Source organism: Lonchura striata, chromosome 12, assembly GCF_050655825.1.
Source record: "Lonchura striata isolate lonStrDom1 chromosome 12, ASM5065582v1, whole genome shotgun sequence".
In the NCBI taxonomy this organism is placed as follows: Eukaryota; Metazoa; Chordata; class Aves; order Passeriformes; family Estrildidae; genus Lonchura; species Lonchura striata.
Genome location: NC_140714.1, coordinates 18,069,759 through 18,090,492, shown reverse-complemented (window position 1 = coordinate 18,090,492; position 20,734 = coordinate 18,069,759). Strand labels below are relative to the sequence as shown.

Below are 20,734 nucleotides of genomic sequence, written 5' to 3'. Positions count from 1 at the left end.
AAGGGAGAAAGAAAGAGACAACAGCAGTTTTATCAGCAGTTCACCGCGGGAAAGGAAGAGCGGGGGGGGGCCACAAAGTGCCCAGTCGCGTGGGAGCCGCCAGAGTCTGGGCGTCAAGCCATCCTGGGAGTCCAGACTTTTAACCCTTCCTCAAAAAATGAAAGCTTTATAATTTTTTCCCCCCTCCTCAGTTTAAAAAAGAAAAATAAAGGCACCTTAGACCCTGAGATGTTGAAAAAAGGAATTCTAAATAAGAGAAGGACAAAGAGTAGCTTTTAGCTAGTCTTTTCCATATTGACCACAAACTAAACCAATCTTCTCCTTCAAGAAAAACTATATTTTAAAAAGATGCCAGAGCAAAGTCAAGAAACCTACTTCAGCTAAAAAAAACCAAAAGTGGAGTGAACAAAAAAAAAATTAAGGAGTTTGTAGTAGTGCCCCGTGTCCTCAAAGAAAAAAAAAAAAAAAAAGAAAATCTCTGTTCTTAGACCCTCAGCCCCCGGAGAAAATGGGAAGGGGGGGGACTGAAGTCCCAAAAAATAAAAAACTAAACTGTTGTTTTCTCCCCTCTTAGCAAGACATCCTTAAAAGAAAAAATCCTAAAAGCAGTCTGTCCATCCATGCATTGGTGGTGAAAGCACTGTACATAAAAAAGAGAAGGGTCACCATGGCAAACTTTTTTTCTCCAGGCAGTGCCATGGGTAACATAAAAGCACAGGATGTGGCAGCTGTGTTTCTTTAGAAATCTGTAGCACAAGAGAGACTCCTGTCTCCCTCAATAAACTAAATATCAATTGTCTAGAAAGTAGAAACCAAATTAAAGTCCAGATTGTGTCTCACTGTAATATGTTAGAGTTAAATAGTAAGAAAAAGAATGCTTTGCAAAGTTTTCATTTTGATCTGTGTTTATATTTTTTTTCTTTCCTTTCTTTCTTTTATAGTAGTAGCTTAATAAAGTTTTTTTTCTGTTATTAACCTTAAGCCTGCTTTGCTGTATTTTCAATTCCATTTCATAGCATTCAATTTAGAAATTACATTTTCATGGGGGCACTAGCGTTGTGCCAATGTCAAAACATAACAGCTTGCTTCTGCTTTCGCCTTTGCTACCTAATCAGTTTAGCTAAGCAGTCCAATTCTTTCCCTAGACTGTTTCTTTTCCTTTCCTCTTCCTGAATACCATCCAACCTGCTCCAGACTGGGATCTGGGAAACACCAAGAAACACCGGAAGCCTGCATTTTGTGATCTGCAGCAGCCATCCCCAGTGCTGGACAGCAATCCTCAGCGTCCAGACTCGGGCGACCACTCCCAGGAAAGACTTTCTGGATTTATTCATCTCTTCAGAGTCATGAAAGAGTTTTGTTTTCTTCTGGTTTCGTTAATTTTTTTTGGTGCTGGGGAGTGCTTTGTTCATTGAATAAACAGGTTCTTTTCCCCTTCTCTCAGAGAAAATTTTTTCCTGAACCAGGCGGGTGGAGAGGGGCCGTGTGGGTTTGTTTTCTGGGGGCTCCTCCCAGAGGGTTTTCCTTAAATTTGTCCTAAACTAGGACAAATAAGGAGAGTTTTCATATTTTTAACCAACTTATTAGGAAGTTTTTTTCATTGTAATTCCCATAAGAGATATTGTGAATTGGTTAAGATCGAGGAAGCCACGTTTCAATAATCAGCAGGGCCTAAATCATAAAAATTAAATATACTTTTCAACACATTGTTAAAATAAGGAGAAGAGAACCCACTGTCTTTCAAAGCCTGACAGAGTTCTTTTATATCATGGTGAGAAAGTTTCATATCCTGGGTTTACATCATTACGACCATACCTTACTGGTAAGGCAAGGAGTTGTTTATTTGAGTCCAATTTTTTTTTTCTAAATTTTGACTAATATTAGACCAATTAGATAGTTGCAGTGGAAGGTTTACCTCTGATTTAGACCCTGTTTTGTTTTTCCCTCTCATCACTCCTGTGTCTGACCCAGAAGAACAGGTAGTGTTGTTACAACAATCAGCTGTCCCAGGAACCCTGCCAAGAAGCTCCAAGTTCTTGGCAGTAGTGTCGTGGTAGCATCAAGCCCCCCCAGGAGCCCTGCCAGGAAGGGTGGAGGAGGAGAGCTCCACATTCCCAACGTCCCTCCCTCCGCTGGAGGTAGCGGCCACAGAATGTGTTGTATCATTCCCAGAAAAAAGCCAGAGCCTGCTACATCATGTCTCAATTCACTAAATTGGATCCGTTCAGATTCATACAAATTGGGCTGCTCACGAGCTGCAAATCTCTAATTTGTATTTGTGACACTTTGCAATGAACTGTTACAAGTTCCACTCCATATCCCCGCCTGCAGCTGGAGAACTCTCAGTTCCAAACTGCAAATTTGACATGCTTTTTTCCCCCCAACAGCAAATGAGACAGCCTTCAAGGCTTCCAAACGATCTGTCTGTATCTCCACAGAAACTTCCCTAAGCTCTCCCGCCTCCACCCCATCCATCTCTCTGGACAGAGCCATCCCTGCCCTGCCCAGCCCCTGGCTGCCGCCTGTCTCCTCCGTCCGCCCTCCTGCCCGCTCCCCCGCAGGCAGAGCCATATCCAAAGCCCCCCTCCAGCTACAACTGGAGGCTGAGGGGTTACAAGTGGCAAAAACCCTGGAAGGGGCATGGGGGAAGAATTAACAGGAAAAGAGTCCAAACTGTAAAGCAATCTGTCCGTCTGAGCCCGATCTGAGGGAGTAACCTCTTGGGAAGGGGAAACTGTGGCAGGGGTGACTCCCACAGCCCCCTGGCCAGGCAGAGCGGATCCAGAGCCCCCCTAGGCAAGCCCTGCCTGCAACACTTCCAAACGAGGCACGGCCGCAGCCTGCTTGGAAGAGAAGCGAGGCACAGAAACAGCAGCCACTCTTTTGCAAAGCTTCCCCAAACTCTCATCTCCCGGACCCATTAGACTCCCAGCCTCCCCAGAACATGATCGCAGACCCTCCAGATTCTCAGAGCACAACAAAAATCCCGAATGCTTTCCCGGGAGTCCCAGGGGTGGATGATTTCATGGAGGGATGGGAGGACGCCCGGTGACAGCATCAGTGACGCAGGGAATTCCGTAAGAAACAGAGGACACGACTGAAGCTGGAAGCTGATTGGATTCCGCCTTCCCGGGGTTCGGGGTGTTGTTCACACTGCCTGGACAGGCCAGGAGAAGGGAAGGAACCCCAAACAAAACCCGACACCCCCCCAGAGGAGGACAAAGACCCAGCACCACTCAGAATTAAAGTTTCAGAACGAGGTGTCCTGTTTTAGTGCTCAAGAAAGTCTTTGCCACAATCATACGGTTTGAAACTTTCCATTAAAGCTCTGGAGACAGTCATTCGTTTGACCAAAGTTTCTTCTTTTTTAAGAGAGACCAGATGGTAAATTTTCCAGTTTATCTGGTCCCAAAAAGCAAAGGTAAAAGCAGAATTCAAGTCTATATTTTGAGTATTCACCTTTACCCAGATTAATAAGTCTTTTAGTTCATGTTTTGAGATATTGAACATCCTTTATTCTGTAAAATTGTCTCAAGCCGGTAAAAGACGTTCCATTCTGTTTTAGATAAATTGCCCAGGAGCCCCTAAATTTGCTACTTAGTACTTACAAGGATATCAGCTACAGACGACGAAGGGGATGAACCATTCTTCCTATTAACAACCTGGGCCTCTGGCGACGGAGTCGTCCACAATCTTCTTCTTTTTTATTCCACTAGTCTAACCGACGTCCTCACAGAGGAGCAGCATTTATCGCCGGCCGGGGGCTATATACGAGTCAGAAATAGGATGGGACTGCTGTGGTATGTGTCTCGAGCTGTTTATTTTTTAGCATCAGTCTCATTACATGGTTTTGACAATGGGAAGATGCCAGCAGCTCACATCCAGGCAACAGACCAAGAACTTAATGTTACAACTTACTTTATAAACTCTTTGACCAGTCACACAAAGCAAAAGCATATTGACAGTAGTTCTATGCAATCACTACAAGCACACGTACCTTTAGTTAAAACAATGCTTGCTCATTTTGAATACAATACTTGCTTGTAAGCCTCAAGATACAAAGCACAGAGCTCCGTTATTAAGCTTAGACCTTCCTAATATCTCACCAGATATACTTTTCTGCAACTTAGGAAGTTATTCTATCCAAGTGTTAATACACAGACTATTGTTCTATTTGTTCTTTCTTTCTACTTCTTGTATAATTTTTCTGCTGACAAATCTTATAGCTACTGCGTAGCTCTAATCACCATCCTGGTGTCTCTGAGGCCTGCCTTTTGCAATGTGCCCAAAACCTTCTGATTTTAAGGAATCCCACAGACTTATCATTGTTATTTGCAAGCAAAAGATTGGTTCACAAGTCTTTTTCCATGCTTTTCTCAGTCGTTTATTAGAACTCATCTTTATAACTGTCCCATGGCTGTGTTCCACACATTTCACAATTACAATTACACAGGTTACATTTATTTACCTGACACAAAACACAACTTTGCATTTCACACTGTCTTTCTTTGAGAGAAAGATTCAGATAAAGTCAAGGAAACAGGGCAGGCGAGATGGAAAGCTTCCCTTGAGACGCTTTTGGAAGGGCCTGCAAGGACCCTGCCTTCCTTCGGAACAGAGGTGGCCACGACACATGGTGTTGGCTGTCTTACCCTAGGTGCCCCCTCTGCTCCAGAAGAACTCTTGCCCACTTCATCACTTGTCTGTCCCTCCAGCTCCAGGGCCTCAAACCCGCTCTGTAAGGTACTAAACCTCTAAGTCAGCTGCAAGTTTTGAGAATAAGGCAGTGAGCATGGCTCGAACTAGGGTTTTTTAGTCAGGCTTACAATATGTGTTGAGAAGAAGAAGAGAGAAGGGGTAGATACCACACGAGAATCCAGCACAGCCTCACCAGATTTTTCATCTGGGTTCTTGAAGCACAATGCCCAGCACTTGCACTGAGACATCTTTTTGTGTGTTCTGGCGACCGGAACCATCCCACGGCCAGGCCCAGGGTAATTTGGGTGCCAAAGTCCTGTTGCCTGCAAACAGCACACTTTTTTACCCAGCTGGAGCTGATTTCAGCATGTTTGCTGAGTTGACTTTAGGAGTGTTTTCCTTATCTTGGCAGTTCTAACAGATGTCCTTATGGCCCCTAAATTGTGCATCCTTTGCGTCCACAATCAGTGGGCGTCCTTCTTCCCAAGCTTTGTCAGCTTCCCTCTGGGTCTGAGATCAGTGAAACGTGCCCAGCCCTGAGTCTTCAAAGACCATTCTAGCAACAAGTACTTTGCTTTTCTAACACCTGACCATCACTCCGAGCTTGCATACTGCCATGTGCGGCACACGTTAAATGTCTCTTCTTGTTGATCAGGTTTGAAAGTGTGCAAAGCTCAAGCGTTACAGGACATCCTTTCTTCATCAGGAATGGGACCTGCGGGGTCCCGGCCCGCAGATCTTGCTGCTGGCCGAGGCTGCAGGGCCAGAGCTGCCGTGCGCCGTGGCACTGCCGGAGCGCCCCGGCAGAGCCGGGCTGGCAGTGCCGACACCTGAGGGAAGCCCTGCCATGGCACTGCCGGAGCACCCCGGCAGAGCCGGGCTGGCAGTGCCGACACCTGAGGGAAGCCCTGCCGTGGCACTGCCGGAGCGCCCCGGCAGAGCCGGGCTGGCAGTGCCGACACCTGAGGGAAGCCCTGCCATGGCACTGCCGGGGCCGCTCCTGCCCCGGGGCCGCCGGCAGGAGCGACGCCTGGGACCTGCCGACAGACCGGCATTGCTTGGCCCTCTTCAGTAGATCGAGGGAGTGGCACCACGAAATAGCAAAATATTACACCTGATTTAAAACACCAGAGGGAAGCCATAGAGTTGAAAGGAAAATGGTGTGCCAAAAGATAAAGGGCATAAAAGGGAAGACTAAAGAAAACATACTGAATCTTAATCTGCACATTAATCTCAACTATATCAGAGGAAACATGACAGTGACCTACTCAGTGTTTTGACATTAGAAGGGTTTGCCATCATTATTTTGCAAGTATGTTCAATTCTTAAAAAGCAGTCAGGTATTCCTTTGTCTAGTGCCATGAATTTAATAATGGGATTGGATTTGGTACAGCTATCCCTCAAATTCTCCACATAAAGGATGCTGAGTACTTAGCCATGAGTCAGTAAAAGAAATCTTCCATTCTATCACTGTTCTGTAGTAAGCACTTAATAAAAGAAGTAATTCTGCAAATTCATGCTGATCCTTTAGCCATCTGTTAGACAAACATATTATAATATTGGCTTATTGGCTTTCCACAAATATTAAAGTGGAAGCTCTATGTATAGTGTAAAAGTAACCATGAAATAACGATATATATTTAATTTCTGCTATAAATTAAACTTAGAGAAGTGAAGTACCTGATATTACTCTTCTGGAAATTGAACTTACTCTTTGGTTCGGATCACATCCAATGAATGTATGATGAAGACCTCTGCTACTGACCGGAGGAGAAGGCGGACAGGAGCAGGGCTCACGCAGGGCTCAGCAGGGAGTAGTGCCCTTGTGGCTCTGGGCCTGTTCTGCAAACTCCCCACACTCTTCTGTCTCCCAGACAGAGAGAGAACCAGCACCTGGAGGAGACTGTGACCTTTCTGGACAGGGACTCAGCCCTGACGGCTGCCATGTGCGACAGCAAGCAGGAGGGCCCTGGTGCCAGGGAGCCAGGTGAGGGCAAAGCCGCCCTCCCAGAGCCGGGCCCAGGGGCTCCTGTGGCAGGCGTTGTGTGGGGCCCAGAGCAGAGGCAGGGGGAGGCAGGAGCTGCTCAGCCATGCCGCGGCTGGGAGCCTCCTTCTTCCCCAAGTGGGGCCCAGCTGGGCCAGGGGGCAGCTCTTGGGACACCCGTGCCCACAATGGCCCCTGCTCTCCAAGGCCTCCAGCCCTGCCCATCAGCCAGGCAGGCAGGCAGGGACAGAGCAGCCCTTGGGGCCGATGCTGCTGCAGCCAAAGAGCCCCGCAGAGGTGCTCATGCCCGCTGCCATTGGCTCTGTGCCCTGCAGTGTGCATGCTGTGTCGCCGAGCAGAGGCTGACCCCTGTGCTTCCCCAAGCGCTGCCACCAGCTCCTGTGCTGCTGCTGATGCTCTGCCCAGCCCACCCACGGGCACTGCTGGAGCCTCACACCCACCACAGCCAGCTGGGGTGTGACAGCTCTGCTGCTATGGGTACGGCTCTGGGCAAAGCACCCGCGTGTCCCTGGGCTGGGGGCATTGCCCAGGTCGGGCTTGGCAGAGCCCGTCTGCTCCTGGAGAGCCGGGGCCAGTGCCCAGGTGTGCCCTGGCCCGGCTCTGGGGTGCCTTTGACATTCCTGCTTGCCTTTAGAGCCGCCAGGGATGAGCCGGAGCTCAATGGCCCCGGCCTGGCTGGACAGTCAGGACTGGAGCCTTCCCGTGGCTCCCCAGCACCCAAGACCATCAGCCCCAGCTTTGAAACACTGCCGAACAGGATTTGCCAATTTTTTTTCCTCTTAGATCTTTGAAAGGATTTTGGTAGTAACATTGTTTGACCACTTCTTCAAGGAACAAACGTGGCACATTTCTATTCAGTAAAGAGTTTATTGCTTTCCTTACACTTTCTATTTCGTATCCTTAAGCTTCCTTTGGCTTTCTGGGAAATAATCAAAATCTAACAAATTCTTCAGAGAATTTTCTGAATCCACTATTAGGCGAAGTCTCTAAATTCACTCCTTCTCTTAAATATATCCTTTACGTACAGTTAATTAGCTGCTCCTGTATCCTGCAAAGATGTAGTGGTTTACCTGCCTGGACAACACAACATGATGTTATACACACTGGTACACTAAAACACTTTTGTTCCTGGGGAGTTGCAAAGTTGCAGGCTCTTCTCCAGGTCCTGAATTAATTCTGCATGCCCATTCATACCTACATTCCCTCCCCTTGCTCAGCTTTCACCTACAGTTCCCAGGGAACAGATGTTACATACTCACCTCAAGCAATAATCTACATTGGTCTTCCCAACCCTTTTTCTTCACTGAACTCTACTGATCTACAAAATAACTTTGGGCCCTCTGTGCAAAAAAAAGAACCAATTAATAGGCTTAAACATTTTCGATTGTGCTGCTGCTTCTAACCATCATGGGCAACTCAGCAATAAAGTCAGGAGTCAATTCTTCACATCCTTCCTGTTCTCATGCCCCCCAACAGACGTTGTCTCCCAACAGAAATGTTCCCTCCTGCAGCCTGGTGTCTGCGGGACAATGAAAGGCAGCAGCAGTTTTCCTCAGCATGCTGCAGTCTAAATTGCAGTGAAATAGCCACTGTTACATTAGAAGCTCAGCACCAGGATCACACATCTTCCCCCAGAACTGGGGCCTGCTTAGGACTGAGCTCTCCACTTTAACACCCCCTGCAAATCAGACAGGTTGGAAGAGTGCTGGGCACGAACTGTATGAACACAGCAATACATTTCTGCTGCGTTATTGAATCAGTCTTGAGAAATGCACACCATTTAAGCGTGTCTTAAGACTATTTTACAAAACATATAACAAGCAATTGTTTTGCAGGCCTCTGCAATTTTTGGGGACGGGACTCCATATGTTTCCTTTGGTTGTTGTTTTCTTTGTTTCTAAATAGAAAATCCCCAGGATTCAGAAGAGAAACTCCCAGATTCATTAGGACAAATCACCACAGGGACCTATGTGGGTGACAAGAACACAGAATTCCTAATGGTAACTCCAGAAAGACAGGAAAAAGTTAAAGGTGATAAAAATACCTGAAAGGATCCAAAATGTCTAGGTAAACTGTCAAGGGGCTAATGTTTTGGTAAGCTCTGAAAGTCCAGATTCCTATTAGGCAATTACCTGAAAGAGAAGAAAGCCAGAAATCTGCTTGGCCTTTATTTTACCAGGACTTTCTCATGGGATTCTGCCATAATTTTGAGCACAAGTAAGGATGCCAAAATTTGACTAGGAAACATTCCTAGGCAGGCAGCATTTTTTCCTCCTTACAGAATTCCATGAAGAGTTTAAAAAAATACAAAAGGGGGTGAAGAAATTCTGTCGTACCTCTTAGGCGTTCATCATCTTCAAAGAAGAAGACAACTCTAGCACTTTCTGTGCGTGGTAAAGAAACAAACCTAGACAAGTACAAAGGGATTTTAGCATCCAAAATTGTACTATCAAATTCCATGAACACAAGTTAAAACTGCAGTGCTTCAGAGAAATGGTATACATTGAAAAGCTTTATTCCCTAGTAACCAAATAGAGCCTTCTAGAAAAAAAAATAAACTTCTTAACAGCAAACTGACTGTGTCTTTGGTTTCTGACCAAACTCAGTTTGGAGTTGGTCAAACCAAAATGAGCCCGTTAATTTCTTGTGCTCAATGTCTCTCTTTTCATATTCAACTTCACATCACATGGGCTGCTGGGAGTTTTGACTCTGGGCAGCACAAATGGTTTTCCAAGATGACTTTCACTGCTCAGAGGTGTGCAATCTCAGTTTCCCATTCCCTGAGTGCTGCTATTAATATTCCCACAGCATCCAACTACTACAGCCAAGTAGACAGCAAATAGAAACGGAACTTGCATTTCTTGGTCCGTTTCAGTGTCTCACGTCTCAGGCTCATCATCACCCTCAGAGCTGCCGTCTTGGAAACGTGAATCCTCTTGCCATGCGACTTTTACCGGCTTTATTGTTCTGAGTCTGCAAGACTCTGCTATAACAGCACCGAAAAAGAAACAAAGCCACATCCAGATTATTCCTCCACTTGTCAGGAAGAATTCCTCCTTTCAAGACAAATACTTACAGTGGAGAAGACAGATGTAGGAAGGACAGAATCTGCTTCTGCCAGATTTTCTGAGCTACATCTCTGCTCCAGGATTTTCCTCTCTGTTCTCGGGATCTCTGCTGTATTCTTAAACATTTTATTGTTGCAATCAGAAGACACCGGATACCTTCTGAATTCAGCACAATTGTGTGGGGCTTGTTGCTTTGTGTTGTTGCTTTGTTTTTTTTTAAATATTTTGGATAACTTCACACGGTTTATTTTCTCTCCTACAGGACTGTGACTTGATTTAATGTTGTTTCATCCTCTTTTATAAGGCCTCATTTTATCTACGGTTGGAACATACCAACCATCATGTGTAGTTCAGTTTCCTTCTTCTATAGGTCCAAGAAGAGAATTCAGTAGCAAAGAGAATGTTCGTGGATCTTGCGGTCAACTCCAGGATCTTGCTCCTCCCTCTCCATTAACACACATTTCCTTTAAAATCTTGTTGGGTTCTCTGAAACTTGATATGACCGGTTTGCCATCTTTCTCCCTGTTTGCGAGATTCAGGGCATGACAACAAGGTTTTTCACCACTCAGCAAAATCCCCAATGCCTTCTCAAAGCATGCCTTTCAGAATTCCTCAGATGCAAGCATGAGTTACCTCTCATTCATGTACCACAGCCTTGGCAAGCAGAAATGAAGATCAAAATGCTTCTGCCTACTTACTGTCTTCTGCTGTGGAAAATCTCCTGCGTCCTGACCTTCTTTACACCACAATGCTCTACAGTGCCTGCCAGAAGCTCTTCATTAGAAATGGCACTGTGAGAAGGGTCCTGCTGTTACCTTCTTTGATGCCCAGCTCCTCTGTGTCTCCAAAGAAGGAAAACGTGAACGCGCTCGACTCCTGAGATGGGTTGTTCTCGGACAAAGGTCCCAAATGGTCATCTGAGGGCAGGGTCCTGTACATCCTCTTTGTCCCAGGGTATTTCCACAATCTTTTCTGTTTTGTTCTTTGAAGCTCCAAACAAGTCTTTTAAATTGAAATGAGATTGTTCAAGGATAGCAAAACAGCGCACATCTTTTCCAAAGACAGCTTCCCAAGGAGCCACCTTGCTCTGAATATCTCGCTAACTCTATGCAAGGCCCATAAAGGAGAGGTTCACTTTACAAGAGTGAGCAGTGGGGAAACATCTCAGCTTGGAGTCAAAAGGCCGGAACAAAAGTCCTTTTTCATTAGCTACATCATTTAAGTGACTTTTCACTTAATACATGGTAAGGCAGAAATCAAGGGATTTAGCACAAGACTACTTTCCTGCCAGTGGAAATGTCAAGAGCTAATACGGTTTTCTCACAGACCTGCAAGTCTCAAGGTCTCTGTATTGACTGTTCTCACCTTCACTTTTGGCAGCAAACAGATGGACTAGAAAGAATAGATGAGGCTACGTGCTACTGTTGGAGGTCCCAGTTGAGGCCCGACGCCTCTGGTGGGAGCGGTTGCTCCTATGGGAACTCTCTGACAGTGTTCCCGTGCGCCTGGGCCTCTCAGCGCTTGCTGCTCTCCTCCTGCTCCTGTCCTGGCGACTCCTGGACCGGAGAGGTTGATCCGAGGCCCGGCGCTGCAGGCGGGAGCGGCTGCGTCTGGGGGATGTCCCTGATGGAGTATCCCTTTGCCTTGGCCACTCAGTCCTTGGTGCTGTCCTGTGGCTGCTGTCACGGCGACTCCTGGACCGGACAGGTGGACTTAGGGCCTGACCTTGCTGGTGGGAGCGGCTGTGTCTGCGGGACGTCCCTGGCAATGTCTCCCTTTGCCTGGGCGTCTCAGTCCTTGATGCTGTTCTGTGGCTGCTGTCACGGCGACTCCTGGACCGGACAGATGGACTTAGGGCCTGACCTTGCTGGTGGGAGCGGCTGTGTCTGCGGGACGTCCCTGGCGATGTCTCCCTTTGCCTGGGCGTCTCAGTCCTTGATGCTGTCCTGTGGCTGCTGTCACGGCGACTCCTGGACCGGACAGATGGACTTAGGGCCTGACCTTGCTGGTGGGAGCGGCTGTGTCTGCGGGACGTCCCTGGCGATGTCTCCCTTTGCCTGGGCGTCTCAGTCCTTGGTCTTGTCCTCTGGCTGCTGTCACGGCGACTCCTGGACCGGACAGGTGGACTTAGGGCCCAATCTTGCTGGTGGGAGCGGGTGCATCTGGGGGATGCCTGTGAAGGTGTCTCTCTTTGCCTGGGCATCTCAGTCCTTGGTGTTGTCCTTCTGCTGCCATCACAGCTACTCCTCGATCGGACTGGTACATCTGGGTCCTGACCTTGCTGGTGGGAGCGGGTGCGCCCGCGGCCGGGCCCAGCATGTCTGGAATGGCCCCTGTCCTCAAGCTCAGGGGTGCTGCTGTACATTGACCTTGTTCTGCTGGGGCTGCTGGTGTCCAGCGAGGGAGATGGCAGAGACTGCTGCCGTGCTGTGCGTTGGTGGCTGCTGCGGCTGCTGGTCTCGTCAGATGAAGCCTGGGGATCCAGCCCCGATGGCACCGGGCCATGGGAGCTGGGGCTGATGGCCTCAGATTCTATGGAGTCGTGAGCAGGCTCCACTCCTGACTGACTGGTCGGGCTGGGGCCACTGAGCTCTGGCTCATCCTTGGAGGCTGTAAGGACAAGCAGGAATGTCAAAGACCACCCAGGCCCAAGGCAAGCCTGGCCAGAGCAGAACCCCAGCCCTTCAGGAGCAGACGGGCTCTGCCAGGCCCAGCCTGGGCACTGCCCCCAGCCCAGGGACACCGGGTGCTTTGCCTCATACCCGTTTCAAGACCAGCACAGCTGTCACACTCCCAGCTCTGTACGCTGTTTCTCAGGCCGGAGCAGCGCCTGTGGGTGCCCTCAGCAGCGCAGGAGGAGCACAGGAGCAGTTCCCAGGGCCTGGGGAAGCAAATGGGTTTATGGCACTGAGGACAAATTAATTGTCTGGCCAAGCTCTTCTAGTTCTTTTCTCTTTGAGCCCTTGAAGTGACACGGCTACCCTGCAGAGCCTCAGGTGCAGCTCCCCAACTTACCCCTCTTCCTCTGCCTCCTCCCTGCCTCCCGGGTAAAGGCAATCCCTGGCATTGCACCTGCTGTGCCTCTCTCTTAGATCCGCGTAGGCATCGTTATCCTCCCATGTTGGCAGTCTGATGGAGAAAGGAAAAGCTGATGAGTTTCTGCTGCCCTCCCCTCACAGAGGTACAGGTTGTCCCTGCTGTTCGTCCCGTACTTTTCCAAGGCGTGCGTGAAGCTAAAGCCCAGACTCACAGGACAGGGCAGGGACAGGACTGCTGGGGCAGGTCCTGGCAGTCCACAGTCCTTGCAGCTCCTGTCCTGTGAGGCAGGCAGAAGGACACCAACCTGAAGGGGATTCGGATCCCCAGGATGATCATTTCAACAGGGAATGCCTCCTGGTCTCTGCACAGGGGGCACCGAAAATATAAAGCACCAGCACGCAAGGCTTGTCCCTGCAGGGCAAACAGAAGCAGGGTGAGCAAGGCCCTGGTGCTGCTGAGCACCTGCTTTGCCCTGGGGCTGAGGGGAGGGCTCCTACCTGGATGCAGTCCCTGTGGAACCAGGCCCTTTTGCATGCTGGGCACACCAGGGTTCTGAAAGTCTTTCTATCCTCCACTAGCTCCATGCAGATGAGACAATTGGTGCCCGGCTCTGGAGTCGCCTCCACGTTCTGCTTGGGACAGTGCTCAGGGCAGAAGGAGCTGGAGGAAAATGGATGGGCAAAGTGAGAAATGTTGGATCTTCCGCCAGGGGTGACCAGGAGTGGGGAGGAGGTACCTGTAATCTGGAATATACTGTGTGACGCAGCCACCCTCCTTGGCACAGGGCAGGTGGAACCATCTGTCACAGCCCTCCATGCAGCACATGATGGTTGCCCCGCTCTGGCCACAGACGCAGCAGCGCTGGGAAGAGCCAAGCAGCCCCATCAGCAGCAGTCTCAGGGCCTCCCCAGGCAGCCCCAGCGCTCCGGGCAGGGCGCAGGATGTGGCCACTGCTGGGTCTCAGCCCACAGAGCCGTCTGGTGGAGGAGGGGGGCTCCCGTGCCAGAGCCTCTGTGCAGCTGCTGGGAGCCAGACTTTGTCCCACAACTGGCCAGAAGGGCAGGCCTTTCCTTCCAAGTGTCTGGGCTAAGCTCTGGCAAACCTCACTTGGCACAAATCTCCCTGCTTGCGTCGGACTCTCACCTTTTGTGCTGCCCGCCGCACTGCAATTTGGATATCTCTAGGAAGAAATCCCATGAGTCCAACATGTTTGTTCTCTTGACGAAAAAGTAGAGTGGCAAAAAACTGCAGCAGAGGGGAGGAACAGATGAGAAGAGAGGGGCAGGAACTGCCCATTGCAATGGTGGAGGGAGCTCCCGGAGCCACTCACCAGGCAGAACACGTGGGCACAGAGTCCGCCCTTCTCCAGTTTGTCACCGCAGATGTCCGGATCAGCCTCTGCTCGGCGACACAGCATGCACACTGCAGGGCACAGAGCCAATGGCAGCGGGCATGAGCACCTCTGCGGGGCTCTTTGGCTGCAGCAGCATCGGCCCCAAGGGCTGCTCTGTCCCTGCCTGCCTGCCTGGCTGATGGGCAGGGCTGGAGGCCTTGGAGAGCAGGGGCCATTGTGGGCACGGGTGTCCCAAGAGCTGCCCCCTGACCCAGCTGGGCCCCACTTGGGGAGGAAGGAGGCTCCCAGCCGCGGCATGGCTGAGCAGCTCCTGCCTCCCCCTGCCTCTGCTCTGGGCCCCACACAACGCCTGCCACAGGAGCCCCTGGGCCCGGCTCTGGGAGGGCGGCTTTGCCCTCACCTGGCTCCCTGGCACCAGGGCCCTCCTGCTTGCTGTCGCACATGGCAGCCGTCAGCGGTGAGTCCCTGTCCAGAAAGGTCACAGTCTCCTCCAGGTGCTGGTTCTCTCCCTGTCTGGGAGACAGAAGAGTGTGGGGAGTTTGCAGAACAGGCCCAGAGCCACGAGGGCACTAGTCCCTGCTGAGCCCTGCGTGAGCCCTGCTCCTGTCCGCCTTCTCCTCCCGTCGTCGCCTCGAGGAACACCGCAGTCCACTCTGGCTGTTCCTCCGCTGATTCTGGGCAGGGAGAGGCAGGGGAGCCTGCAGCACAGGCCCAGAGCCCCGAGCTGTGGGGCTCCGCTGGTCCCTGAGCAGCAGCGTCCCTGCCCTGCCTTCTCCTCCTGTTGTCAGGTCGCACTGACACGCGGCCTGAGCCCAGCCTTCCCTTTTGTGACCTTGCTTGCACGGGTCACAATGGCTACTCTGACATCAGCATCGTGCATCCACAATTGGGGCAGCCATGGCCTCAGGTCCCTGGCAACCACTTGAGGCGGCCCCCTTGGTAACTGCCCAGGTTCTGAGATGGGTGTGAAGGTTTGGTCAGGAGGGAACCCAGGCAGGGACTCCTGCAGCAAGTGCAGGGCCAAATGCCACGCCCTGGGGCAGCCATCGAGGCTGGTACTGTTGGCAGTAAGGTGCTGTTCAGGCACTGCCACTCCAGGGCTCCAGCCCCGGCCAAGAGAAATCTCTGCTCCTGCCCCTGGCAGGGGTCAGTCACACAGAGATTGTGCATTGAGTCAGGAGTGGAACTGAGGCCACACATGGACTCTAGGTCTCTTCACAAGGTTAATCGGAGTTTATTAGAAACCCATTCTTTTATACACCGTTCTATTACAGGTGGACCTGATTAGTCATTTAATCAGCAACCCTTCGCACCATTGGCTAATTCACAAGACACTCTTTGCTAAAGATCTGATGAGAAAACAGCCGTTCAAAACACCAGCTGCAAGGTTGTTTTTATTCTTTCTCTCAGGCATCTCAAAACTGTAGTACTTCGCTTGCCCAGTCACGGGGATCTTTTGTGCCGGCTAGCTTGTCCCCTTCAAGTGACTGGAGGGAACTACAAGTGTGGCTGCCCCCAGCTCGTCACTTAGAGCACCGGGTGGCAGTGATTGCCTCAGCGTGGGTGACGAAGGCACAGCAAAACTACGAAGATCCAAAGCAAAGGAATAGGGAGCGGACACCTGTATGAGGTCTGCAGAGCTTTTATTCTCCCAAACCGGGACAGTGACAGATGCCTCTCTACCTTGGCTCTGACAGGGGATTATAAAGGGTGTGGGCGTGAGGGGGGTGAACACAGTGCAACCAATAGGAAGGGATTACATCAGTGCAGGGGCCAATGAGGAGAACCTAGGGAGGGGAAAGGTTTCCAGGGACCAATACTAACAAGAACAGGGATGACTGACATCGAACATTCTAGAAGAAAATGGGGACGGTTTCAGGGATTGACAGGGAGAGGGGGCTGTACAACTTGGACTGACAGGGGTATTTTTAGGTACAGAGGGAGATTGACAACCCTGTGGCGGGAAAACTTTGTGGCAAGGAGGTGGGGAAAAACCTTCCTAGGGAGGAATAGGGGACACATGGAACATACCAACAAGACCTGTCTAACAACTAATTTCTAACTTAATTACCAAACCCTTATAAATCCTTGTAAAACTGTCACACCACCACACAGCAACCCTTCACACCATTGGCTAATTCACAAGACACCCTTTGCTAAACATCTGATGAGAAAACAGCCGTTCAAAACACCAGCTGGAAGGTTGTTTTTAGTCTTTCTCTCAGGCATCTCAAAACTCCCCAGAACAACACCTGGGGAAGTTTATCTGGCTTCTCTTTCTCTGACTAAAGTGTCGCATCCACATGGATTCTCTTGCACTGGAGAAATTCAAAACCTGCTTCAGGTGAACTGACATTTTCCTCAAGACCTCTCTGGAGAAAACCAGGAAGAAAGTGAAGGCACTGCTTTGTTACAGGGGCATTGCCATGCCCGAATCCTCAATGAAGGAAGAAAATTAGCAATGGTGACACCGCTGTATAAACACAAAGCACATTTCAATGGTCAGCTGAAGTGCCCGGAGGAGACAGACATTAACCACCCTCACACTCATCCTCAGGACAGTTTTGTCTCCACATTTGACAGTTCTTCCTTTGAATGTTGTTTAATTACAACTCAGAAGCTTAAAATAACAGTGCCCAGTGTAGTTATTAGACCCCAAATCATCCCTCTAACAATTGCCTTATGTATTTCTCACTGTCATGTCCCAAGACTTTTTATCTGAGGTCAGAACAAAAGAATTCCAGCCTCCTGCCCATGATAGAGAGGGGGAGATTTTGAAAGGATATAAGGACAACCATTATCTGTTGGGAGGTTACTGATGAAGAACAGGAAGTTCAGGGGAGATGGAAAGAAGTCCAATTGCTTTCCAAGAATAGGAAGAAAAGCTTTTTAAAGCCAGTATACTCAGTATACTTTGCCACTTTATCTTTGCTGCTCTCCCAAGACAAAAGATTTTTCAGTGTGAATTTATCACAATTGGTTTTGTATCTAGAAAATTAAATGTCATTGTTCTGTAAAATGATAAAGCTGCAAAATCTAAAATTTAAAAAATAAACAACCAAAACCAAACACCAAACCAAAGAAAACTGAAGTATTTGTCAATTCAAGTGCAAGGTAGATCAAGTGCTACCTGCCAGCATCAGTTGGCAGGTTCTGCCAAGGTGCAAAGGCTGCCACACCAGCATGGCAAGCTTGAAAGAGTCCTGTGTAGATTCATCACAGTGGAGAAGATCAGCAGGACCTGAGCAAATACAGAGACTTGTACAGTTTCAGAAATCAGATACAGGAAGCAATTCCTTCAGAGCTCTCTGCTACAGTTTAAATTCATTATCTACCAGAAGGAAAAAAGTAAAACAGACCTTTAAAACAGACTATCAAAGCAATAGTGGAGTTTTCAAGAATGAATCATTTTCTCTACTCTATGGGACTGGACTTAAGCAGATCCCACCTTTGAAGGGAGCCTGGGAGTGCAAATACAGAAGGGGCAATCCCACCCTGAATTTGTCAGGAAGAGGAGCAGCTCTTTCCACTCTCTGTGGTCATACAGTTTGTCTTTTCCTGACTGGGAGGTTGGAAATTTATTGTTAAATTACATTTCGAACAAATTTAGGAGCTTTAGATATTGCTTCAATACAAGCTGTTTTTACTGTATTTCCTTTACTATATAAAAACTATTGTTTTTAAAATTAAGTTTAAAGCACTACTGCAATATAAAAGAAATGTTAAGTAAAAAGTACTTTATACCCCAGAACTCAAATAAGGTTTTATAAACGGACATGCACTTGTTACCATAGAGAATCCTAGAAGCCTTTTGTTTCAGTTATTGTCTATCTTTTTTCTTTGTGTAAAATGCTGACACCTTTGGTAGGTGCCAACAGATTGAGTAATCCAACAGGCAGTTCTTTTCACTACCCACCATTACCTTCACACCATGAAGACTGAAAGACTGTTTTTTGTCAAAATAAATGAAGCTATTCCATATGACAACACATTTCCCCCCACTAACTCCAACAGCTGTAGCCTGAAATCAGGAAAATTAGAAGTTAACTGCCAAGTTAACCCCAAGACTTACTATTCTTTTAGAATTTAAAACAGTGACCGCACCACTTGTTTTTATGCTTTTCTCTCCCTCATCTTCTTGTTAGTACAAAACACATACCATGCATACTCAGAACCTGGTATGTTCCCAGTTAATTAAAAGAACATGGCAGCATCCAAGCATCCACAATAACCTCCACTGAGACATAAATGGATCATCATTTATCACTCACTCTGCCTATGCAAAGTAAGTATTGCAAATCACATGGATGATAAGAGGAGTGTAAGCAGAAGGAGATAAAATAAAAATCTATGTGGCTCTAAGGCAGAAAATATGCTTTTAACCTAAAAAAAAAAAAAAATCAAACCTCACAGCTGCCTTCGAGAAACTACAGCATGTCAAATTCAGCTTTGCTTTCGCTTAGATCATCTCTCTTGGAAAGTCTGTAGATGTGGGGTTTTTTTCCTTCCAATTGAAGCTTTTTCTAGGAAAAACATGAGACTGCACATGTACATCTTTGACTAGAATTTCCTAGAGGAAACAACTTCATGTGAGAAGCTTGTAAAGAAGATGTTGAAATCAATGGCTTCCCTGCTTCCTATGCCCTTTCCCCCCACCGTGACTGCACTTCATTTACCTGCATTAACAGCACGGATGAGAGCCAAACTAAGAGAAGGAATTTAAAAAGCTGTGATGTTTTCTCTGCCATTACTTAAAGTGCCACATGCAAACCCAAGCGAACAGTCTCTACTAGACACAGAGGAACTAAAAGAGGATCTTGCAGCCTGGATGTCAGGTAGAAGTGAACATATTTGTCAAAATTACTGTAGAACAGGTACTGCATCAGGAGTGGCAAAAATTAAAAATGCCTTCCTGGGGAGATTCCAGCAGGGAGAAGGTTGCAGACACTTGAATTAGGTTTTCAGGTACTGTGCAGTTTGTTGGCATCTGACCCAAGGGCACAGCTCCCACACACATAAACCTTGGAACATCTAAGCATGGGTATGAGTGCTCTGGCTTGCTAAAGAACTCCGTGTTCAGCAGCTTGCAGTGGGGAGTGTCCTTAGGGTGCACTCAGAAATAAACCAAAATTAGGCCCCTTATGGCTTCGGGGGTTAGAGTTTCTTGGGGTTTGTTTTGTTCTTTCGGGGGTGGATTTTTAAAAATGTGTAGAGAACTTCTAGTTGCGAGCACTTTACATTATTAGACAACGCTAGCTGTCTTACCACTGAGCACAATGAAATATTAATTATTTTTATCTAGAATTATTGGTGATTCAAGACATGACAACACAAGTATTGTAGCCTTCCAAAAATGATGTGTGTTTTATTCTCTTGATACAAATATTCTATTCCTAGGAATGAATGGTAAATACAACATTTGCACACCCATTTTTACAGAAATACAGACGCAAAGAAGACTGTAGGGTATGAAATACCATAAAGGTAAATTCAGGCATTTGTTAGACACAGCAGCTCAAGGTACTGAGCAGCACAAAGGGTTCTGAGTTTAAGAACCTCTCTTGAAAGAGACACTACGTGTGTCTTACCTGGAACTCAGCTGCTGGTACTGGATATTGGGTTCTGTCATCACAGCAGACACTGCCTGCACACTGTCAAATGAAATTGAGAGTTAGGCCGGAGATGGAAGGAGGGGTGAACAATTAACAGTTTCCTTAGAAAATGAGAATTGAATTTAAACAATTTTTTTTTTGCCTTTTTGTCTGTTCCAAAACATACAGTAATAGAGAGGAAATTTAGAGATCCCTTTGTTCCATCATAGCATTATCCAGTGCCTCCAGCTGTTTTAGATACCCAGAAGGTAGGACCAGAGTTCTGGTCCTCAGTTTTTGTGATTTGCATTCACTCCTCAACCTCTTCCCAATTCTTTAGGGTGCCAGGCTGCCTTGCAGGATCCTCACTCCAAACCCAGCATCCTCACTGACACCAGCATTAGCCGCTTCTGATTGTGCAGCCGCAGCTCAGTACCATTTGATGCAGCTCTCCAGCTCTCCGCTCCCCCTCTACTCCAGCCTCATTAATCAAAATGGATGTTGGCAAACTGCAGTAAATGCCAATGAGATTTCTTCAGTGTCTCCTTAGTCCTCTTGAAAATAGTGTGCATGGAAATTCAGACGTTTTGCTCAGCTGCGCTGCACAGCTGACAGTGTGGCACGGTATTTCAGAAAGGCAAAGGAAACAAAATACAGAACCTTCTCCTGGCACATACAGGTCACAACTAAATGACTGAACAGAACGAGTTTGGTTTAACCAAGTTCTACTGCACAAACCAGAGCGAAAGCTTCAGGACATCACCTGATGCGGGACGGAGGGAAGAGCATATTAAAAATAAAAGCAGGGGAAGCGCCACAAATGCTTCCACTGCACCGAGCATCTCTGCAATTGGCTGGGAGAGCTGTTGCTGCACAAACTCTGCCTGCTCCCGCCCCACGGAGTAAGCCCTGCTCCCTCTTACAACAGGCTGAAGCACAGCATGGCAAGCTGTCCCCAGTTACTATCCCTGATGGCCAT

At 48.2% G+C, this 20,734-nt stretch overlaps 3 protein-coding genes across 3 annotated transcripts in view; all 3 read right to left on the bottom strand.

Annotated features, from left to right (window-relative positions):
* The window catches only part of LOC144247015 (uncharacterized), a 22,932-nt gene extending 12,222 nt beyond the window's left edge, over positions 1-10,710 (bottom strand). Inside the window, exons 1-2 of the mRNA XM_085590193.1 lie at positions 10,587-10,710; positions 6,410-6,458 (exon numbers count right to left, since the gene is read on the bottom strand). Of these exons, the coding sequence (XP_085446319.1) occupies positions 6,410-6,458; positions 10,587-10,710 (173 nt within the window). The remainder of the gene's footprint in view (positions 1-6,409; positions 6,459-10,586) is intronic.
* On the bottom strand, positions 8,410-12,443 carry LOC146766285 (uncharacterized). The gene has a single exon (XM_085590760.1). The coding sequence runs from the start codon at positions 12,134-12,136 to the stop codon at positions 11,183-11,185; it is 954 nt and encodes a 317-aa protein (XP_085446886.1). The 5' UTR covers positions 12,137-12,443; the 3' UTR covers positions 8,410-11,182.
* On the bottom strand, positions 12,369-20,734 carry LOC144247028 (E3 ubiquitin-protein ligase PHF7-like). The gene is made up of 10 exons (XM_085590191.1): positions 20,679-20,734; positions 19,753-19,815; positions 14,565-14,677; positions 14,141-14,232; positions 13,918-14,055; positions 13,547-13,671; positions 13,308-13,470; positions 13,115-13,221; positions 12,787-12,900; positions 12,369-12,381 (listed from the first exon to the last, which is right to left on the bottom strand). The coding sequence occupies exons 1-10, from the start codon at positions 20,732-20,734 to the stop codon at positions 12,369-12,371; spliced, it is 984 nt and encodes a 327-aa protein (XP_085446317.1).